This window comes from Phoca vitulina, unplaced genomic scaffold (genome assembly GCF_004348235.1).
Source record: "Phoca vitulina isolate PV1807 unplaced genomic scaffold, GSC_HSeal_1.0 scaffold20, whole genome shotgun sequence".
NCBI lineage: Eukaryota > Metazoa > Chordata > Mammalia > Carnivora > Phocidae > Phoca > Phoca vitulina.
The window spans coordinates 4,416,523-4,440,077 of NW_022589723.1; the positions used below are offsets into that span (position 1 = coordinate 4,416,523).

The 23,555-nt window shown below is 33.6% G+C and overlaps 1 protein-coding gene across 2 annotated transcripts in view; it reads right to left on the reverse strand.

The window, feature by feature from the left end:
* DPH6 (diphthamine biosynthesis 6) overlaps positions 1-23,555 on the reverse strand; it is a 221,784-nt gene that overhangs the window by 24,172 nt on the left and 174,057 nt on the right. Inside the window, exons 8-9 of one of the 2 annotated variants that reach the window (XM_032418079.1) lie at positions 18,868-18,955; positions 16,810-17,514 (exon numbers count right to left, since the gene is read on the reverse strand). In XM_032418079.1, the coding sequence (XP_032273970.1) occupies positions 17,461-17,514; positions 18,868-18,955 (142 nt within the window). In that variant the 3' untranslated portion in view covers positions 16,810-17,460. Of the gene's footprint in view, positions 1-16,809; positions 17,515-18,867; positions 18,956-23,555 lie in introns of those variants that run through there. The other variant, XM_032418078.1, reaches the window with a different exon arrangement.

Consider the following 23,555-nt stretch of genomic DNA (forward strand, 5'->3'; position numbering starts at 1 on the left):
AGCATAATACCCTCTAGTTCCATCCACGTCATTGTAAATGGCAAGATTTCATTTTTTTGATGGCTGCATAATATTCCATTGTATATATATACCACATCTTCTTTATCCATTCATCTGTTGATGGACATCTTGGCTATTTCCATAGTTTGGCTATTGTGGACATTGCTGCTATAAACATTGGGGTGCACGTACCCCTTCGGATCACTACATTTGTATCTTTCTGGTAAATACCCAGTAGTGCAATTGCTGGGTCGTAGGGTAGCTCTATTTTCAACTTTTTGAGGAACCTCCATACTGTTTTCCAGAGTGGCTGCACCAGCTTGCATTCCCACCAACAGTGTAGGAGGGTTCCCCTTTCTCTGCATCCTCGCCAACATCTGTAGTTTCCTGACTTGTTAATTTTAGCCATTCTGACTGGTGTGAGGTGGTATCTCATTGAGGTTTTGATTTGGATTTCCCTGATGCTGAGCGATGTTGAGTACTTTTTCATGTGTCTGTTGGCCGTCTGGATGTCTTCTTTGGAAAAATGTCTGTTCATGTCTTCTGCCCATTTCTTGATGAGAGACTATGGATTCTGAGAAACCAACTGAGGGTTCTAGAGGGGGGAGGGGTGGGGGGATGGGTTAGCCTGGTGATGGGTATTAAAGAGGACACATATTGAATGGAGCACTGGGTGTTATATGCAAACAATGAATCATGGAACAGTACATCAAAAACTAATGATGTAATGTATGGTGATTAACATAACAATAAAATTAAATTTAAAAAACTGTTCTTAAAATTTCTTAATAAAATTAAAAAAATTTTTTTAAATTTCTTCATAAATTTCTTAATTATCAGATTTTATTATTTCCACGTATATTTTTTAAAAATATTAGAATCATGAATCAAAGGTAAATATAGATTGAACATATATCAAATATCAGTAAAGATTGACTTTAGTCACTGAGTAAAGCTTGTCCAATGCAATCTGAGAGAAGATACGCTAATGAAAGAACTCTGGAATAAGATGGGGATAGAGATGCAAAAATGGCTAATATCCTACAGGGCAATAAAATTCTAACTTTTGGGGTTATTTGTTCTATGTCACGGAAATCATTCACATCCCTACTGGACAAAAATCTATATGTCAATTAGTAACTTCACAGATTCTAGGCCTTAATCAGTAAATTTTAAGTGAAATAAAGTCCATCGCCTAGAGAATTAAATATTATTGTTCAACAACACTCCAGAATAACACTAAAACGACATGTGTCATCCACTCCAAAACATTTTCAACAGAAATGTTAGTTATACTTAACAGTAATCTACATTATAATAACCTCATAAAATGAGTCTCCGATGTTTTTTTGAAAAGTTTATATAAAATTGGCAAATTTTCCCTTACATGCTTAGAAAAATTTACAAATGAAGCCATTTAGACCTGGAAATGTGTGGTTTTTAGTAATACATTTAGTTTATCTAGTATAAAAGACTATTCAGATTTGGTGTATTTTTCTGGTGTCTAAGTTTTTTTTTTTTTTTTTAGAACTTTTTCTAATTCATCTAGGTTTTCAAGTTTACTAGCATAAAGTGATCGGCAATATCCTCTTTTTTTCCTTTTAACATCTGAATGAACCATAATGATGTCTTCCTTTTAAGATCCCTGGTACTGTTTACAGTTGACCCTTGAACAACATGGCGGGGGGGGGCTAGAAGCACCAACCCCTTGTGCAGTTGAAAATCCACATATAACTTTTGACTCTCCCAAAACTTAACTACCAATAAACAGTCATTTAACACATATTTTGTATGTTATATGTATTATATACTGTATTCTTACAATAAAGTAAAATACAGCAAAGGAAATGTTACTAAGAAAATCATATGGAAGAGAAAATACATTTACAGTACTGCACTGTACTTATGGAAAAAAAAAAATCCATGTTCAAGTGGACCCGTGCAGTTCAAACGTGTGTTGTTCAAGGGTCAGCTATATTGATGCCTTTGCTTTTATTTCAGTGTTGCCAGGTAGTAATCAAATTTAGTCATTTCCAAGAATGAACTATTGGCTCTGGTGACCTCTTTATTATATGTTTATATTCTATTTAATTTTTTTTTTTTTTTTTTTTTTTTTTAAAGATTTTATTTATTTATTTGAGACAGAGAGAATGAGAGAGAGAGAGAGAGCACATGAGAGGGGGGAGGGTCAGAGAGAGAAGCAGGCTCCCTGCCGAGCAGGGAGCCCGATGCGGGACTCGATCCAGGGACTCCAGGATCATGACCTGAGCCGAAGGCAGTCGCTTAACCAACTGAGCCACCCAGGCGCCCTCTATTTAATTTTTTTTAAAACTTTATTATTTTTGTTTCTTTGGGTTAAAATTGATATTTTTTATCTAACTTCTTATGATGATTGCTTAGCTCATTGATTTTCAGGCAACCTTCTTACTTATATATATATAGAATATATATATATATTTGAAACTATAAATTTCATTAAAAATTATTGCTTTAATGTTATTTCACAATTTTGATATGTCAAAATTTTCATTAGCAATTTGTTAAGGAACTTATTAGGTTCCTTTGGGATTTCTTCTTTGTGTCATGGATTACTTAGAAATTTATTGTTAATTTCCACATATATGAAGATTTTTCAATCTCTCCTTTTTTTTTAAAAGATTTTTATTTATTTGAGAGAGAGAGAGAGAGCGCATGAGCAGGGAGGAGGTGCATGAGCAGGGAGGAGGGGCAGAGGGAGAGGGAGAAGGAGGCTCCCTGCTGAGCAGGGAGCACGATGCGGGACTTGATCCCAGAACCCTGGGATCATGACCTGAGCCAAAGGCAGACACTTAACGACTGAGCCACCCAGGCACCCCTCCATCTCTCTTTTTTTTAATTGTGGTTAAAAACATGCAACATAAAATTTACTATCTTACCATTTTTAAATGTACAGTACAGCCCTGTTAACTATATGCATATTGTTGTGCAACAGATCTCTAGAGCTTTTTCATCTTGCAATACTGATATACACTGAGTATATACTCACTGAACAAATACTCATTTCCCTCTCCCCACCCAGCCCCTGGCAACCTATATTATACTCACTGTTTCTAAGAGTTTGAATACTTTAGATACCTCAAATAAGTGGAATCACGAAACCATTGTCTTTTTGTGATTGGCTTATTTCACACAGTATAATAACCTAAAGATTCACCTATGTTGTTGCCTATGACAGGACTTCCTTCTTTTTTAAGGTTGAATAATATTCCAATGTATGTATATATCACTTTTTGTTATCCATTCCTCTGTCAATGAACATTTAGGTTGTTGCCACATCTCAACTATTATGAATAATGCTACAATGAGTGTGAAAGTACATATTTCTCTTTAAGACCCTAATTTCAATTCTTTTGGATAAATACCCAGAAGTAGGTTTGCTGGGTCATGTGGTAGTTCTACTTTTAATTTTTTGTGGAACCTCTGTACTGCTTTAATTATACAATGGCTGCATCATTTTACATCCCTACCAAAAGTGCACAAGTGTTCCAATTTCTCCACATCCTTACCATCATTTGGTATTTCTTCTTCTGTTTCTTTTTCCATTGTTTTTTTTTTTTTTTTTTTTTTTTTTGTGATAGTTGCAATCTAATGAATGAGGAGATATCTCGTTGTGGTTTTTATTTGCACATCCCTAATGATTCGTGATGCTGAACATATTTTTATACAGCTGTTGGGCATTTGTATACCTTCTTTGGAGAGATGTATGTTAAAGTCCTCTGCCTATTTTTAATTGGATTATTTTTGTTGTTGGGTTGCAGGGGTTCTTCATATATACTGGATACTAATATGGTTTGCAGATATCTTCTCCCATTCTGTGTGTTGCTTTTTCACTCTTTTGTTGATTTCTTTGCTGTGCATAAGTTTTTAATTTGGATGTAGTCCATTTGTTTATTCTTGACTTTGTTGTCTGTGCTTTTGGTGTCATAGCCAAGAAATCACTGCCAAATCAAATGTCATGAAGATTTTTCCCTATGTTTTCTTTTAGGAGTTTTACAGTTTCAGGATTTATGTTTAGGTCATTAGCCCATTTTGAATTAATTTTTGCAAATGGTGCTAGGGAAGGGCCCAAATTTATTCTTTTGTATGTGGATATACAGTTTTTTCAACACCATTTGTTGAAAATAGTATGCTTTCCCTATTGTGTAGCCTTGGTACTCTTGTTGAAGACATTTGACCATATACATGAAGGTTGATTTCTGGGCTCTCCAGTCTGTTCTATTTGTCTACATGTCTGTCTTTATGTTGGTACCATACTGTTTTAATTACTGTAGGTTTGCAATATTTTTTTAAATTAGTAAATGTAAAGCATTGTTTTTTTCAAGATTATCTGGGCTATTTGGGGTTCTTTGAGATTCTGTATGAATTTTAGGCTGGTCTTTTCTATTTCTGCAAAATAATAATTTAAAAAGCAATTGGGATTTTAATAGGGATTGCATTAAATCTGTGGATTGCTCTGGGTAGTGTGGATAATTTGACAATATTAAGTCTTCCAACCTATGAACATGGACTGTCTTACCATTTGTTTGTGTCTTCTTTAATTTTTTTCATCATTTTTTGGTAGTTTTTAGCGTATAAGCCATTTGCCTCCTTGGTTAAGTTTATTCTTAAGTATTTTATTGTTTTTGAGGCAATTGTAAATAGGACTGTTTTCTTAATTTCCTTTTCAGATTATTGTTAGTGTTTAGACATGCAACTGGATTTTTTGTGTTGCAACTGGTTTAGTATCTTGAAACTTTGCTGAATTCATTTATTAGTTCTAACAATTTTTTTGAGTGGAATCCTTAAGGTTTTCTACATATAAGATGATTATCATCAGGCAGAGAAATTTTTACTTCTTCCTTGCTGATTTGGATGATTTTGTTTCCTTTCTTATCTAATTGCTCTGTCTAGAACCTCTAGTACTATACTGAATAGAAATGCTGAGAGATGGCCTTGCCTTTTTCCTAATCTTAGGGGGAAGTATTCAGTTTTTCACCATTGAGAATAATGATAGCTTATGGGCTTTCATTTATCATTTTTATTATGTTGAAGTAATTCCCTTCTAATTTTAGTTTCATTTTAGTTTTCATCATGAAAAGGTGTTGAATTTTGTTAAATGCTTTTTCTGTATCCAGTGAGTCAAGTAGTTACTGTCCTTTAATGTAATATATTGTTTGAGTTTCATATGCTGAACCATCTTTGCATTACATGAATAAATCTCACTTGGTCATAGTGTATAATTCTTTTCTTTTATTATTTATTTTTTGGAGGTAAATTTGGATCTTTATTTTATTTATTTAATTTTTTTTTGGAGGTAAATTTGGCTTTTTTTTTTTTTATTATGTTATGTTAGTCACCATATAGTACATCATTAGTTTTTGATGTAGTGTTCTGTGATTCATTGTTTGCGTATAACACCCAGTGCTCCATTCAATACATGCCCTCTTTAATACCCATCACCAGGCTAACCCATCCCGCACCCCCCACCACTCTAAAACCCTCAGTTTGTTTCTCGGAGTCCATAGTCTCTCATGGTTCATCTCCCCCTCCGATTTACCCCCCCTTCATTTTCCCCTTCCTTCTCCTAATGTCCTCCATGCTATTCCTTATGTTCTTTTAATGTATTGTGGAGTTCAGTTTGCTTATATTTTGTTGAGGATTTTTGTATCACTATTCATCAGAGATACCGGACTATAGTTTTTTTGTAGTATCTTTGCCTGATTTTATGCCAGCTTCATAAAATGAGTTTGAAAGTGTTCCCTCCTCTTCACTTTTTTGGAAGAGTTTAGGAAATCATGTTAATTCTTTAAATGTTTGGCAGAATTTTTAGTGAAGCCCTATGGTTCAGGGCTTTTCTTTGTGGGGAAGTTTTGATTACTGATTTAATCTCCGTGCCAGATATAGTTCTGCTCAGATTTAAAATTTCTTCATGATTTAGTCTTGATAGGTTGTATATTTCTAGAATTTTATCCATTTCTTATAGATTATACAATTTGTTGGCATTGTTTATAGTAGTCTCCTATGATTCTTTTTATTTCTGCTACACTAGTTGGATTGTTTTCTCTGTTATTTTTTATTTTTGTTGAGTCTTCTACTTAGTTTAGCTAAAGGTTTGTCAATTTTGTTGATCTTTAAAAAAAAAACTCTTAGTTTCATTTTTTTTTGTTTTTTTCCTATTCTTTCATTTATTTCTGCTTTATTATTATTTCCTTTCCTCTGCTAGCTTTTGGTTTAGTGTGTTCTTTTTCTAGTTCCTTGAAGTATAAAGTTAGTTGTTGAGTTCTTTTCTTTTGTGTTCAGTGTCTCTGTTCACTTTATAAATTTCCCTTTGGTACTGTTTTTGCTGTATCCTGTAAGATCTGATATGTTTTTTTTCTTTGTCTTAAGATGCTTTCTAATTTCTTGTGATTTTTTTCTTTGACCCACTGATTGTTCAAGAGTGTAATTTTTGACAGATTTATAAATTTTCTAGTTTTCCTTTTGCTATTGATTTCTAGTTTCATTTCATTGTAATTGGAAAAGATCCTTGATATGATTTCAAACTTCTTAAATTTATTAAGACTTGTTTTGTGGCCTCACAAGTGATCTATCCTGGAGAATGTTTCTTGTGTGCTTGAGAAGAATGTGTACTCTGCTGTTATTGGGTAGAGTGCTATTTTTATGTCTTTTAGGTCCAATTAGTCTCTAGTATTGTCCAAGTCTTCTATTTTTTATTGTTTTCATTATGTTCAATTAGCCACTGTATAGTACATAATTAGTTTTTGATGTAGTGTTCAATGATTCATTAGTTAAGTATAACACCCAGTGCTCATCACTTCTGTTTCTTTACTGATCTCTGAACTGGTTAATCTATACATTATTGAAAGAGGGGTATCAAAATCTCTACAATTATGGTGTTACTGTCTATTTCTCACATCAATTATCTCAGTGTTTGCTGTATATATTTGGGTACTCTGCTATTAGGTGCATATTTATTATTATACCTTCCTTGTTAATTGACATTTTTTAAATAATTTTTTTTATTATATTAGTCACCATACAGTACATCATTAGTTTTTGACGTAGCATTCCATGATTCATTGTTTTTTTTTTTTTTAAGATTTTCATTTCTTTATTGAGAGAGAGAATGATAGAGAGAGAGCATGAGAGGGAGGAGGGTCAGAGGAAGAAGCAGACTCCCTGCCGAGCAGGGAGCCTGATGCGGGACTCGATCCCGGGACTCCAGGATCATGACCTGAGCCGAAGGCAGCTGCTCAACCAACTGAGCCACCCAGGCGCCCCATGATTCATTGTTTTTAATCATAATGTTGTCTCTTGTTACAATTTTTACATTAAAGTCTATTTATCTGATATATGTATGGCAACTCCTGATCTCTTCTGGTTATCATTTTCATGGAATACCTTTTTCCATCCTTTCACACCCAGTTTATGTATGTCCTTACATCTAAAGTGTATCTCTTGTAGACAGCATATAGTTGTATTTTATTTTTCTTATCCATTTAGTCACTCTATGTCTTTGATTGAAGAGTTTAATCTATTTACATTTGAAGTAATTACTGATAAAGCAGATTTGCTGTCATTTTGTTATGTCCTGTAGTTATTTTGTCATTCCTGTCTTGCAGCTGTCCTTGGTGTGTTTTATTAAGTTTTGGGGGGTGTGGGCATGCTTTGATTGCTTTCTTACTTTTATGCTTCTATAGGTATTTTCTTTGTGGTTACTATGGAAATTACATGAAACACCTTATAGTTATTATAATCTATTTAAACTGGTAACAACATCAGTCACATATAAAACTCTACTCCTTTACATTTTTCCCCTTCCATTTTATATTACCAATGTCACAAATTATATCTTTGTATATTTTGTGTTCTTTAACATAGTTTTATAGTTATGGTTATTTTTTATTTGTAAAATTCCACACCAGAATTAAAAGTAGTTTATACACCACCATTACAGTTATTATAGGATTCTGTATGTCTATATATTTACATTTATCAGAAAGCTCTACATTTTCATATGCTTTAGTGTTGCTGTCTAGTGTCCTTTTTTTCTTCTTTTTTCTCTTTTCAACTTAAAGAACTCCCTTTAGCAATACTTTTAAGGAAGGCATGTCTACTGGTAATGGACTCCCTCAGCTTTTGCCTGTCTGGGAAGATCTTTATTTCTCCCTCCTTTCAACTTTTCTGTATGTTTAAAATTTTCCTTAATAAAATGTTGGGATAAAGCAAATATGAAATTAAGAAAGTTTCAAATAAAAACTAAGAAAATTATTACTAGCAGACCCACAAAAAAAAAAATTCAAGACTTTAACATGAATGTTATTAGCTAGAATTAAATATTTGCTTATTTCTTTTTTAAATTTTTTAAATTTAAGGTTTTTTTTAAATTTTATTTTATTATGTTATGTTAGTCACCATACAGTACATCATTAGTTTTTGATGTAGTGATCCACAATTCATTGTTTTCGTATAACACCCAGTGCGCCATGCAGTACATGCCCTCCTTAATACCCATCACTGGGCTAACCCATCCATCCCGCCACTCCCCTCCCCTCTAAAACCCTCAGTTTGTTTCTCAGAATCCATAGTCTCTCATGGTTCATCTCTCCCTCTGATTTCCCCCCCTTCAGTTTTCCCTTCCTTCTCCTAATGTCCTCTATGCTATTCCTTATGTTCCACAAATAAGTGAAACCATATGATAATTGACTTTCTCTGCTTGATTATTTCACTTAGCATAATCTCCTCCAGTCCCATCCATGTTGATGTAAAAGTTGGGTATTCATCCTTTCTGATGGCTGAGTAATATTCCATTATATATATGGACCACATCTTCTTTATCCATTCATCTGTTGAAGGGCAGCTTAGCTCTTTCCACAGTTTGGCTGTTGCGGACATTGCTGCTATGAACATTGGGGTGTATATGGCCCTTTTTTTCATTACATCTGTGTCTTTGGGGTAAATACCCAGAAGTGAAATTGCTGGGCCATAGGGTAGCTCTATTTTTTCTGAGGCACCTCCACAGTGTTTTCCAAATTTGCTTATTTCTTGAGGAAACAAATTATAGTGAAATGGACAAACCATAAACATACCATCAATGACTTTTGATGAATGAATTATTGTCATCCTAAAAGTATCCTCACTTTTATGTCTGAGGGATATTTTTGCTGGGCACAGAATTCTAGGATGACAGTTATTTTCATTTTTATTACCAAATATATGATTCCATTGTTTGGGTTTCCTTTTTTTTTTCCTGTTTAAAAGTTAGGTTTTATTCTAATAGTTGCTTCTTTGAAAGTAGCCTGTTTTTAACACATTTTAACTGTTTTCAGTTTCTTTACTTTGCCTTTTGTTTCTAGCAGTTTCATCATCATATGCCTAAATATGGATTTTTTATTTAGCTTAGGGTTCATAAAACCTCTTGAATCTGTACCTTGGTATGTTTCATCAACTTTGGAAAGTTCTCAGCCATTATCTTTTGAAATATTGCACCTTTCCCATTATCCCTCTCCTTTCTTTCTGACACTAATTACATGTATTCTAGACCACTTCATTATTTCTACTTCTCTTAATCTCTAATGTATACTTTCTATCTTTCTCTCCATGTTTCATTCTAGTATTTTCTCTTGAACTTTTTTTCCAATTTACTGAATCACTCTTTGGCTGTATCTATAGGCTTCTCACAAGCTCACTACCACTATCTCCTATATGACCAAAAAGTCTGGTCTTATTACTCTCAATCTGGGTTTAAATCTGTTACCATGGAAACCCAGGATTCTCATACTATGCTTATTCCATAAAATCAAATCCCCATTTCTATGGACAGTGAGGCAACTTTCTCACTGTCCCCTTTATTTTATACATTAATTTGTCTCATTCCATAAGATAAAAGCTTCATGAAGGAAATGATTTTTGGATGTTTAGTTCACTACTGCATCCCTAGTGCTAGGCATATAGATGTAAGCATGCAATAAATATGTGTTAAATAAATGAGCAGCATTCCACTTTTCTTTTATAAGAAATCACCAAAGTGAAACTTTATAAAAACATCAGAAACTTTATTTTTAAAACAACAATGATAATAACAATAACAAGCTGCATACAAGTGCTTAACAGCTAAATAAATAGTAGGACAAAATATATAGTCAACAACAATTTGAAAGCAGAGAAGAAAATCAATTGATTGGTTATTTTTATTATCCTCCTCTAAACTGATAGGTCCACCACAGATTTTGGATTAAAAAACACTTTTCCACTGTCCAGTTTGATCCTCTCGACACAGTGGTATTTTGTTACTACTACTGAAATCCATATATTAGGGACAGAAATGAGTCAAGTAGCTCTCTAAATTTGAGTGAATTGGATGCTTGATTTATTACTCTGCTCCAATGACCATTTGCAGCAGCAGTGACTTAGTACCCAAGGCCAAAATCTCTCTGAATCTCAAGTTATATCATTGAGGTTTGTAGAATTAGGATTTAAAGCTTGTGAAATGCTTTGCTCCCTCTTACCAAATCATTTTTCTGCTCTTTAGCTTGAAGACAAAGGTGGGGGAGAGGGTGGGGTAGAAAAGCTGTACTGAACGCGAATGTTGGTGAGTAAAAGTCATCATTCATCTTCCTTCTTCCTTTGTCCCTTCTGTAAGGAAATATTTTTGAAGTGGCATAAAGACAATGGCAGTGTATCTCTCTGCACAGGATCTTTGAGTTTATACATGTTGCTATGAGTGGTGAGAGCAAATTCCCATGCATAACAAACTCAAGAGGTCTGCCATCTGAATGCTTCTGGATCTTTTTTATATATATACATATTTATATATTTATATATAAATATAAATATAAATATAAATATATATATATATATATATATATATATATATATATATATATATATGGAAAGTTTTAAAGGGCCCTAGTATATATCTTTCTACGTAGACTACAAAAGTGTTGTAGAATAACGTTTAAACATTTGTTTAGCACTGGAACTTACTACACCATCTCCACCTCCTGTAGTTAATTTTCTTAATCAAATATTTTTAAATTTACATGTATACGCTCAGTATAAGAAGTCACAAATTACAGATATGTAAGTATTAAGCTTTTCTGTTTTTCTTCTTCAGGCCCCTTGCCCCCAAGATAGCCAATATTATCACTCTGGTTATTATGTGCCCACCCTTACCATCCTCATTCAAATATAAATGAATATATAAGCTCCTTGACTCCATCAATATTTTTCAGAAAAATAGGATCATATCCTACACCTCACTCTAGACAGACTAGGTATCTGTCACTGTAATCATGATGCTGGGAATAATGACTACCTGTAATAACTTTGATTTGAACTTAGAAATAAAATTACTCTGTAGTTTGTTGTCATTTATAGTGAATTCCATGGGGGGCTAACAGTTTTTTAAACAGCGTAAGTGCTCATAGATATTTGTTAGATTGAAGCAAAAAATAAAAGCACAGAGATAGTTTAACGCTATAAAGTTTTTCAAGATATTTGATGGTATTTCTGAAATAAAGCAAAATAAAATGAAAAGAGCCAAGAATGGGCTGTGAGACTATGATATCTTTAAAAGCTACAACTTCTAGAAATGGGGGCTTTTACAATCATGTAAAATATATAATTGTCTCATGAGATTATTTCAACAAAAATCAAAATTAAGTACTAAGCAATAGTAGGCCATTAATAAAATTGGGGCTAAATTTCTGTGAATCTGTTTCTTTAAAAATGCAGTGGCTTTGTCAACAATTAATTTGAAATACTATTTCCCATAAAGCTGTTTGGAAAATCTAAAACAACTATATAAGAAAGAAAAGGCTTGTGAATTGTGAAAAGTAAAAGTCTTGATTCTTCTGTTAAAGGTTATGCATTTTAATATGATCTTTTGGCTGATTTATGTAAAGCTTTGTATTTTTCATTTTCTCAAGCCTGTCACTGCAGTGATGTATGGTACATTTTAGCATCAAGTTTGCCATAAGCAGTAAAGTCAAGGCCCCAAAGAAATTTTAATATATTTCCCCATTTTTAACCTGGAGCTTTCCATTATTCAGTTATTTTGTTTGGAATCCTCTGTTTAGTTGACATAAGTTTTATACTCACATAAATTACTTTACAATTTTGACTTAAAGATAAAATTTAAATATTAATTATTAGATAAGTAAGTTTATGGGTCATCATATGTAAAGTGAAAATCTTAGTGATAACTTAAATTTTACACTAACAACCTGTCTAAAGGTTGTATTTTACATTCTAGTTTGCTTTAAGAGTATTTTTCTCTAACACCAAGATGAAAGAAAAATGAACAAGAAAGTGACTTTCGTTAAATGATATGCAACATGAAAAGGAAGGATATGTCTATAAAATTCTGTAAGAAGAAAAAATGAAGTAAGAAAATAACAATCAATTATAAATTCAAAAATCTTATTCCAGAACTAAGAGCTGTTACAGAGAGTACAAAAATGAAAAAAGGAACAGTCTTCAAGAAATTTACAACCTACTGGAAATAAGTCCTTAAACATTATAAAGCTGATTATTTGTCACAAGAAAGGAATAAACAAAGTGTTAGGACAGTTCATCTGATGTGGCTAAATGTATGAGTATTTGAGTTCAAGCTTGCATCATGGGCAGGTTGTAAACAGTTAAAGGAAATGAAGAAAGGAAGACAGATAAGATAGAATAAACAAAGGCAAGTGAGGAGAGAAGAAGAAGGCACAGTAAGGGAGTATCTATCCAATGGTTCTGTACTACTGGAGCAAAGGATACATGTAGGGGGTTCCTGAGAGCAAGTCTGAGAAAGGATGTTATGGTACCATGTTATACAATCTTCAATTAATGGCTAAACATCTTGTTTATTTAGAAAACAATGTAGCTGTATTATGGATTTTTGTGCAGAGACACAAAAATCAATATGGCAGTGGAACAGAATATGGGGATAATGAAAGCAGGAGTTCACTTAAAGAGGCTGTATGTTGTCCAAGAGTTTGGGCAAGATATGACTTTAACTAGAGAGATGGGCATGGAGATGGAATGGTGTAAAACATATATTAGAGAATTAACATGTAAAGAATTAGATAACCAACTGACTGTCATGGTAAAGGAGAGACAGCTGTAATAGATGATGCCAATATTCTCTTCCTGAGTTACTAGGGGGAAAACAGTTGTGTTAAAGAACAAAAACAGGCAGAAAGTAAACTTGGAGGGGAAAATGAGTTCAAGGCTTGTACACAATGAACTTGATACATATTGGCAGTGATGCCCCGCAGCCAGTCAGAAATAAGGATCTAGAGATAAGGAGAAAGCGTAGATATCAGCAGAAAAACCAGAAAGAGAGTGACTTTAGAATCATCTGCATAGAGCTGAAGTGTAGATTGTGGGAGAAGACAAAATCCCAGAGACAGAAATGTGGAAAATGAAAAAAATGGAACCTTAAAAAGAACTTGGGGTTATATACATTTGTTGAAGGTAAGAAGCAGAGAAACTACTGAAGGACATAGAAGAAATCTTGAGCGAGTTGAAGTCAGAATGGTACAGAGACATATAACCATTACAGGGGAATTTTTCAAGGAGATGGTGACCAATATTATCAAGGAAAAGGATTAATTAAAGATTATGAAGATTGAGAAAAGACCAACAGCAGTTCATCAAAGTAACTGAAGTCAGGCTAGATTGCAAATGTGTTATAGAATGAATTGAAATTAAAGGAATTTAGGGAACAGATACAGATTTTCAGAGTGATATTCACAGTACTACATTCTACATCTCACTATTATTTGGGGTGGAACATTAATTAATTTACTATGAATTTGAAATAGCAATGTGATTTTGATAAAACATGTGAAAAGGATCTGTATTTTTGTCCTCTAGCATTTATTTATCTTTCTTTTGGAAACCGTACTTTGTTCTCCCTCTAGAGCATACCCTTCTCTATTACCTGAGTGAGGTCTGGAGTAAAGATGGTGACTTAGCCCAACCTTTGCCCAAGCCATTGAGATGCAATGGGATTTCTGGGAAAGAAACTCTGTTTCCCTCTGGTTCCACACTAAGAATGTCATATCAAAGCTTGTCATTTGCAAAAAACAAAAAAGGCCTAAAGGAGGCAACATTTAACATAAGTTATAATAATGAAGACAAGTAAAATGTCTCAGCAAAACTAACGAAAGAAATCACAGAACTAAATAAATAAATTGAGAGATATTCCATGATCATGGGTAGAAAGACAATATTGTCAAGATGTCTGTTTTTTCTAATTTGGTCTACAGCTTCAATGCAATCCCAATCAAAATGTCAGCAAGTTACAAACTGATTCTAATATTTATATGGAAAGATTTAGAACAGTCTGAAGACAGAACAGTCAACAAAATATTGAAGGAAAAGAACAGTCAGAAGGCTGACATTACTGACTTCAAGACAAACTATAACGCTATAGTAATTAAGACATTGTGGTATTGATAAAAGAATAGACAAATAGAGCAATAGAACAGAATAGAGAGTCCAGAAATAGATCCACACAAATATAGTTAGCTGATCTTTGGCAAAGGAACAACGCAAATAACGGGGAAAAGATAGTCTTTTCAACAAATGGTGCCAGAACAGCTATACTTCCACATACAAAAAAATGAATCCAGACACAGTCCTTATACTTCTTTATAAAAATTAACTCAAAATGGAACACAGACCCAAATGTAAAATGTTTAAAACTATAAAACTCCTAGAAGATAACATAAAAGAAAATCTAGATGACCTTTGGTTTGATGATGACTTTTTAGATACAATATCAAGGGCATGATACATGAAAGAAATAATAATTCATTAAAATTAAAACTTCTGCTCTATAAAAGACAGTGCCAAGAGAATGAGAAGACAGCCACAGACTGGTAGAAAATATTTGCAAAAGACATAGCTGATAAAGAACTATCCAAAATATACAACAAGCTCTTAAAACTCAATAATAAGAAAACAAACAACTCAATTAAAAAATGAGCAAAGACCTGAACAGACACTTCACAAAAGAAGATATAGGAATGGGCAAATAAGCATATGAAAAGATGTTCCACATCAAATGCATTCAGGAAAATTCAAATTTAAAACAAGATAACACTGCACACCTATTAGAATGGCACAAGTCCAAAGTATTGACAATACTGAATGCTGATGAAAATGTAGAGCAACAGGAATTCTCATTCATTGCTGGTGGGAATATAAAATTGGACAGCCACACTGGAGGACAGTTTGGTGGTTTCTTACAAAACTAAACATAGTCTTAACCATATGATCTGGCAATCACACTCCTTGGTATTTACCCAAGGGAGTTGAGGACAAATCCTGCACATGGATATTTATAGCAGCTTTACTTATAATTGCCAAAACTTAGAAGCAACCAAGATGTTCTTTGGTAGGTGAATGAGAAATAAACTGTGGTACTTCCAGACAATGGAATATTACTCAACACTTAAAACTCATGAAAAGGCATGGAAGAAGTTAAATGCATATTTCTAGGTGAAAAAAGCCAGTGTGAAAAGGCTACACATTGTATAACTGCAATTATATGACATTCTGGAAAAGGTAAAACTATAGAGACTGTAACAAGATCAGTGGTTACCAGGGGTAAGAGGGAAAGAAAGGATGAATAGGCAGAGCACTGAGGACTTCTAGGGCAGTGAAACTATTTTCTATGATGCCATAATGGTGGATATATGTCACTATACATTTGCTCAAACCCACAGAATGTGCAATATTAAGAGTAAGCCATAATGTAAACTATGTACTTTGAGTGATAAAGATGTGTCAATGTGGGTTCATTGACTGTAATAAATGTACCACTCTGGCGCCAGATGTTGACAGTGGGGAAGGCTGTGCATGTGTGAGGGCTGGGGGCATATGGGAACTCTCTATTCCTTCTGCTCAATTTTTCTGTGAATCCAAAATTGCTGTAAAAAATTAAGTCTATTCAAAATAAAGTTGTCTAAGGTCAGCACAGATAATACCAAAAAATTTTTTTATAAGTTGGCTATTGTAGATAATGCTGCTATAAACATGGAGGTGCATGTATCCCATTGAATTAGTATTTCTGTATTCTTTGGGTAAATACCCAGTAGTGAGATTGCTGGATTGTAGGGTAGTTCTATTTTTAACTTTCTGGGGAACCTTCACCTGTTTTCTAGAGTGGCTGCACCAGTTTGCATTCCCACCAACATTGCAAGACAGTTCCCCTTTCTCCACATCCTTGCCAATATCTGCTGCTTCTTGTGTGATTTCAGTCATTCTGACAGGTATGAGGTGATATCTCATTGTAGTTTTGATTTGCATTTCCCTGATGATGAGTGATGTTGAGCATTTATTCATGTGTCTGTTGGCCATCTGTATGTCTTCTTTGGAGAAACGTCTGTCCATGTCTTCTGCCCATTTTTTAACTGGACTGTTTTTTGGGTGTTGAATTTTATAAGTTCTTTATATATTTCAGATACTAACCCTTTATCAGGTATGTCATTTGCAAATATCTTCTCCCATTCCTTAGGTTGCCTTTTAGTTTTGTTGATTGCTCCTTTTGCTGTGTAGAAGCTTTTTATTTTGATGAAGTCCCAGTAGTTTATTTTTGCTCTTGTTTCCCTTGCCTTCGGAGCTTTTATCTAGAAAGAAGCTGCTATGGCCGATGTCAAAGAGGTTACTGCCTATGTTCTCATCTAGGATTTCTGTGGTTTCAGGTCCCACATTTAGGTCTTTAGTCTATTTTGAATTTATTTTTGTGTATGGTGTAAAAAAGTGGTCCAGTTTCATTCGTTTGCATGTTGCTGTCTAATACTATTTGTTGAAAAGACCTTTTTCCACTGGATATAAAAATTGTATTTTTCATTGTTATAAAATAATCAGTAAGATTTAATGATATTCTTCCTGATTGCCAAATACTGTTGATAAAATGAATACTATATCGAAACAAAAATCACAAGTCATGTCAGTAACATCCAGTAGAATAAACTTGATTGGCTAAGTAAAGTGACTGCCTTTTCATTCTCATTTTCAAATGCTCTGCATCATTATATAATTGGCAGACAGGAGAGCAGGAAAGAGAGAAGGAGTAAAATAAAACAATGGGATGAAAGCAAATAAATGTTACAGAAATGACAGTTGGAGAGGAAGTAAAAGGGGAAAAAAGGGCACTTACCATGTACAGTCATGGATAGGACATGGTAACTAAAGTCAGAGAAAGTGAACCCTGAGGAAGTCACCAATAATAACGAATGAGGCTTTCACATTTCCCCAATTAATCAATGTTTCTATTAACTTCTTCTGATGAAGATATATATTTCTTTATATAACAAAAAAAATTTCTTTATAGAACAAAAAAAATGCAGAGAAAGAGCTGGATATAATAGCTGAGAAAATGCTATGTAGTTTTTTTCATATAGAAATGGTAGCTTAGTAAACAATGTCCAAAAATGTTCTTCAAGAATTATGTATATAATTAGATGTTCTGTAGTTGTCAGGCACTGGGGACACCTAAAAAAAAAAAAAAAAAAAAAAAAAGAAGAAGTAGAAGAAGAAGGAAAATGCACCATATTTATTCAGTGTCAGTGAATATTCCACCTTAAAGAAATAACATTCTTTTCTTTAAGAGGGCAAAATGGCCTGTGAAAACAAATGAAATACTAAAACAACAAGGTGAACAATGAGCTATTTAGGTAAAGCTGAACATACAATGGCTGATATGTCTAAACAAAAATCCAGTGGTTTTTACTTTGTGTGTGTGCACATGGCAGCAATAGTAGCAGAGACCTAGAAAGTAAGAGGTTCCTTTCACTGGATATGAAGGATGTTTGAATAGTACAGCTTTATTTTCTTGAGGACTACCAGCTTTTTGGGAAAAGGTCACCAATAATCATCTTCTAGCTTAATTCAGTGATCTACTTTCAATCCTGTCCATTCTAATTTTTCTAGATTGGAAACTCTTTTGTCCTGATTTCTGGAGTTACCATTCTTTTCCTTCCTTTGCCAATCTTTAAACCTCTTGATTCTTCAGATTCCCTATCATTCATATATATATATATAAAACTTGGGTGTGCCTCAAGACTTGGTGATAGAACACTAAAGATGCAGAAAACTTCTTCTAATCCTTTATATTTAAAGTAGCAGACTTTTAAAAAAATTTTATTTAATTCTAGTTAGTTAACATACAGTGCAATATTCGTTTCAGGAGTAGAATTCAGTGATGCATCACTTAAATACAACACCCAGTAAGGAGCAGACCCTTTAATCAAAGGGTCTAATCCAGATCTTTACCTATTCCACAAGACATCCTTAAATTGACATTATGCTGTATCTTGACAATCAATGTATTTTAAAATAAAACTCTTTATCACACTTTTGTTTCACTTTTCATCTTTCACTTGTACTCCTGTTCTCTTTCATATTTTTGGAAAAGCTCTTATTTCTTCTTTTCCTCTACTCTTAAACTTTGTATAATGAAGCTCCAATTCATTCCTAAACCTTTCCCCTCATGCTTATGTACAATAAACTAATTCTTTTTCTACTCGGTGATTTAATATTTGGTTATATACTGTCCTGTCTTCTCATTGCTTAATGTATATATGATTCCCTTTTTAACTGAATTGCAAACTCCTCAGAAACGTAATTTCGTAGGCATCATTTAGAGTTCTCAAAACCATAAATATCTGCAAAATTCTTAGTTACTGACTGAGGATCTGGGAAGAAAATCTTTAATGATAAAATGACCTTTTTTTTTTTTTTTTTTACCCTTTTATCTGTTGTTACAGAATTAAAGATACAGAGCCAATGCATACATCCCAATTTTCTCTTGAAATCACTGTGAAAGTGAATCTTAGGTTTACTTGCCTTGTCCTCCAAGTGCAATTCCAAAAAGCGTAGATAAGCAACAGGTGCAAATGCATCAGCTGAATGTGTGACCACTTCTGATGAATCCCTAAAACACAAAAATTTTATAATGCATTTATTTACTACATAAATTGTGGCAAATTGTTCTCTGCCCATGACTAGAAGAAACCAAAAATCCTCCTTTTGTATTTATTTCCACTGGTAAACAGTATGTAGTGATTAACACCTATTTTTAATAATCTAATATTTAATTGGGAAATGGATCAAGGATGCTAAATTTACAAGAAAAAGTAAAGAAGTTTTTGTCTTTGTAACGATACAGTTCAACTTTCAGGTTCACTCAAAGCTCTCTGAACAGTTTTGAGACTTAAAATTCCTATTCAATTTCATTTTCACAAATTTGCTTGGTAGGGGCTAACCATTAAACAATAGCGCTTTATCTTCATTATTCCTTCCATTTTCAAGAGGTAATTCATTCAGTGTTTCACACAAAATCTCAATTATCCTTCACAAAAGCAGTACTGGTGACGGTTTTAAGCTCTAGGTGAACTCTTCACACTGCAATATCATTGCTATTAAAATTGATTGTCTGACATAGTAATTACCACATTCAGGTGAAATGGTATGAACTGCTTGCTGGCACCATATGGATACATGTAAATTAACTCAACTTTTATCAAAGATACCCTGTAAAGCACATATGAATAACTAAGATTATGTGTGAAGTTCTAATAACTAATTATTTTTTATTGTTGTTTATTAAGAAAGCAATAGCGTTTTGCATTTCAACTGAAATTTTAAAAATAGAATTTCCCTATGTCTCTTTAATGCCTTGGGAACTAGTTCCATTGTTTATATTAATACATTGCTAGCATTTCAACCTTTGTAGGATAGCAAAACAAATTGTTACTTTATTTGACTTTGCCACTAATGTAAGATATTTTTGAGTCAACTTTTGTAATGTAAAGTTATTTAGTGGCAATAAAAGGAACCTCAAAATACTTGGCTCCAAAATATTAAATTTTCATGGGCAAAATCTGTTTACTTTTCCTTTTGAAAGATCAGGGATAGAGAAAAAAATGTTTGATGATTAAAAAAGTCAACTACCATTCATGAACCTTTAATATCAAACATGCCTCTTGTTAATGCTTAGGAAAAAATAACATTAAAAAGGGCTCCTGTGACATTACAAGGAAAGCAACTTATGTTATAAAAGAAACAGAATTATTAAAGAGTCAGGATCCTGACAGAAAGATATAACTTGCCTTCACAGGCTACATCAACCAAAAGATGTCTCTGCTATAACGAGGAGGAAGAGAAAGAGAAAGTAAAGAGGCCGGCTTGCTTTCTCCCATCTGCCCCTCTGGCTTGTTAGCCCTAGTCTTGTTTTTTCTACTTACTCCAAAATTGCTTGCTCTGGTTGTATCTTGGCTCATCGATCAGATTCAAATTCCAATTCCTATGTACAACCTAACTCTTACATTAAATTTCCATCTCCCTGCTCCTGATCTCAGCCTTAGAAACTGACCCTGAGTCTTAATTATGCCTAATCTAGGCATCTTGGTTTTGATATCCTTGACAATGGAGTGCACCAAAACTATTATTAACATGGAACCAATGCTATGTCAGTAGAAAGGGTTTCGGGCCCTCCCTTCTCATGCCAGTTATCTGCATTAGAAACAGAAGGTTGACAGCAAATAGCTCATTTAACTAATGTAATTACTACATTCAGAATAAAGATGGTTATCCAGAAAAAAAATATAGAATATTCTAAGCACTAAATAAAGAAGAATATGATTTTTATGGATTCTATTAAACCCATAATCTCTAATTGACTAGCATCATTTCATTCACTTATACAAAGCCAGACAACTGGAAGAGACCAGATCTCAAATGAACAGTTTTTAGTTTCAAACAGAATAATGCCCTATTGCTTTTCTTTTCCCTTTCAGAAACTCAAATGAAACTCAACTTTCAAGGATTTTTGGTTTCTGTCTGCTTCATGGATTTCTCTGAAACCTAGAATAGGATCTGTTGGAAATCCTCAGAGTGACCCAGAAAATTAAGACCAATTGTGCCACAGCAAAAATGCTTTCCAGTTGGCTACTCTCCTCCCCTCTCCCTGTTAATGCAAGTAGTCTGGGCACTACCTCTTATTCAACCAAGGCTTTTCTGTAGCCAAGGCGGTTAGCCCATGTTCCCTTTCACTGCTGCATTAGGCTTAGCCTTAGACACAATTTCAAAAGGACAGCTAAGTCAGGCCAGGCTCCCAAGGTGTGAGGTCAGGCCCTATCCCCTCACTTCAAAACAAAAAACCTGATATTATCTCTTAAGACAGCCATGGTCTTTGTTCCTACCTCTCCTCTAAGAAGACAACTGTATACAGATATTCCCTGTGGACTCACACTTATCCTCACAGACATCTCCAGTATCATTTCTGTGAAGCCTTCCTTGACATTGTCACAGACATTGACATTTCTGTGCTTTCATAATGTGTTCACAGCCTTTTCATTGCACATCCACTACATTATAATTAGGTGTTTGTATGCTCATCTTTCTTCTTAGAGAGGGACCAAGTTTTGATCACCTTTGTCTGACTGCCCTACCCCACCCCTCCTGGCTCAGTACAGAGAACATTATCTGGTACTCATCAAACATTTGTTGAATAAATGACTGTAGTTGAAATTTTGTTAAGTATTTTCACATTACACACTTAACTGTTGAACTCTCATAAACCCACACTGATTTTTTAATTACCTATCTTCTCATGAATACATACTTTCCCATATGTGTACACTGCATGTATACACGTACATATATACATGCACACACACCAATGTACCATATGCCATCTCTAGCATAATAAAGATAACATTTAATAGGTCTAAAAATTTAAATATAAGGAAAATAGTTCATAAATTTAAATAAATCCCAGGTGATACAGGATAGATGTCAGAAGGTAGATAAGTACTTGATTCATCCCCACTGCTAAATACCACATTGTGATGCCCTGTGCTGAATTATTCCTTGAGTGGGTAGAAAACAGGAGTAGGTGGGAAAAATGAGTACAAAGTGTTATAACCATAGAATTTAGTCCTTCTTTCCTTCCTTCCTTCCTTCCATCCATCCATCCCATGTGTAGCAACTTTACCTTAGTAATATAGCAATATTAATAACTCAAATGGAAAGATGGGGATGTATCAAATACTGACATTTTGAAAATATGTTCATTAATAGAAGAAAATCACTTTCATTAATACAACATTAAGAGTTCAGTTCTTATGTCTGAAAAACATACATATGTATTTTAAAGTAAGAAGTAGTAAGAAAGTAGGCTCTTTGAACAACTACAATTGTCCCACAATTATTCTCCTTTCATAAAGGCTAAACTGTAATTCTTTTCCTCAAGGCCTTTCAGAAAAAAACCCTTCACTTCCTGATATAAAAACTCTATCCAGAAGTGAGTAATCACATACTAATTGACATGAAAAGTGAATTGTAAAATGCTCTAGTTAGAAAATTTTTAAATTACTTCCAGACAAAGACTGCTACATCAGTCTTTCCTACAAGATTTTAAAAATGTTAATTGGGGCAAAATGTATCTTACAATAAGCTTCCAGAACCACCCCAATTTCTCTAAATTACTTCATTATACAAAAAGGATTCAACCTGTGTTTTTGAAAAAAAAAAAAGCCCTAATGATAATCAAGTCATTTTGCAAGTAAACATTTATTTTTTCTCCCCCTAGAGGTGATCTTCTCTTTTTCATCAAAAAAAAATTGAATCAGACATGTGAAACGGGATTCCTAATCATCAATTAGTTTTATGCCAATTGTGGCAGACCATAGAGCAGGAGAAATTTTAATTTGTCCGAAGAATGAATTCAAAGTTATAAGATCCAGTATTATTAATGGTCAATTGTTAATAAATAGTTACAAGAACTAAACTTACCTTTTAACTGAATGTGCAATGTACATTCACTCACAGTATCACATTTAGTGCTTATTAGGTAGGTATGATATGAACATTTTCTATTTTAAAGAGGAGTTAAGATTTTATATATAATAGGTGACATGCTTTTTCCACTAAACTAGGATATGTCCCAACCTATAACCTCCAATTATAACCTAAAAAGGAACACATACAAGTAAGTGACAATGGGATAAGTAAAAACAAGTAAATAATAAATGACAAATTAATTCAACAATATTTAACAAACACTTATTAGTGACAACTATGTGTTTTAAGAGTTCAAGAATGAGAACAAGCAGTAGAGGGGATGGCAGCAAAAGCCTTTAAAAATGGAAGGATTTTTACAGCATAGGAAATATAGCCAGTGGAACTATAGTAGTAGCGCTGTATGGTCACAGATGGTAGCCACACTTGTGGACAGAGCATAACCTACAGACTTGTCAAATTGCTATGTTGTATAGCTGAAAGTAATGTAATGTAACGCTGTGTGTCAACTATATTTCAATTAAAAAGAAAAGGAAAAAAAGGAAGGATTTAGTAAGGAGAAAAATGGGAAGGCAAGCTAGAGAAAAGGCATCAAGTAAGAAAGTTATGAAGATAAGGTGAGGCATAGCCTATGAAGAAAAAAGCACAGAATATGCTTAAGCATCAGAATTAGATGAGTGATGAACTGATAAATGAGTAGGAATGAAAAGACAGTGCTTCCACTGTGTTCT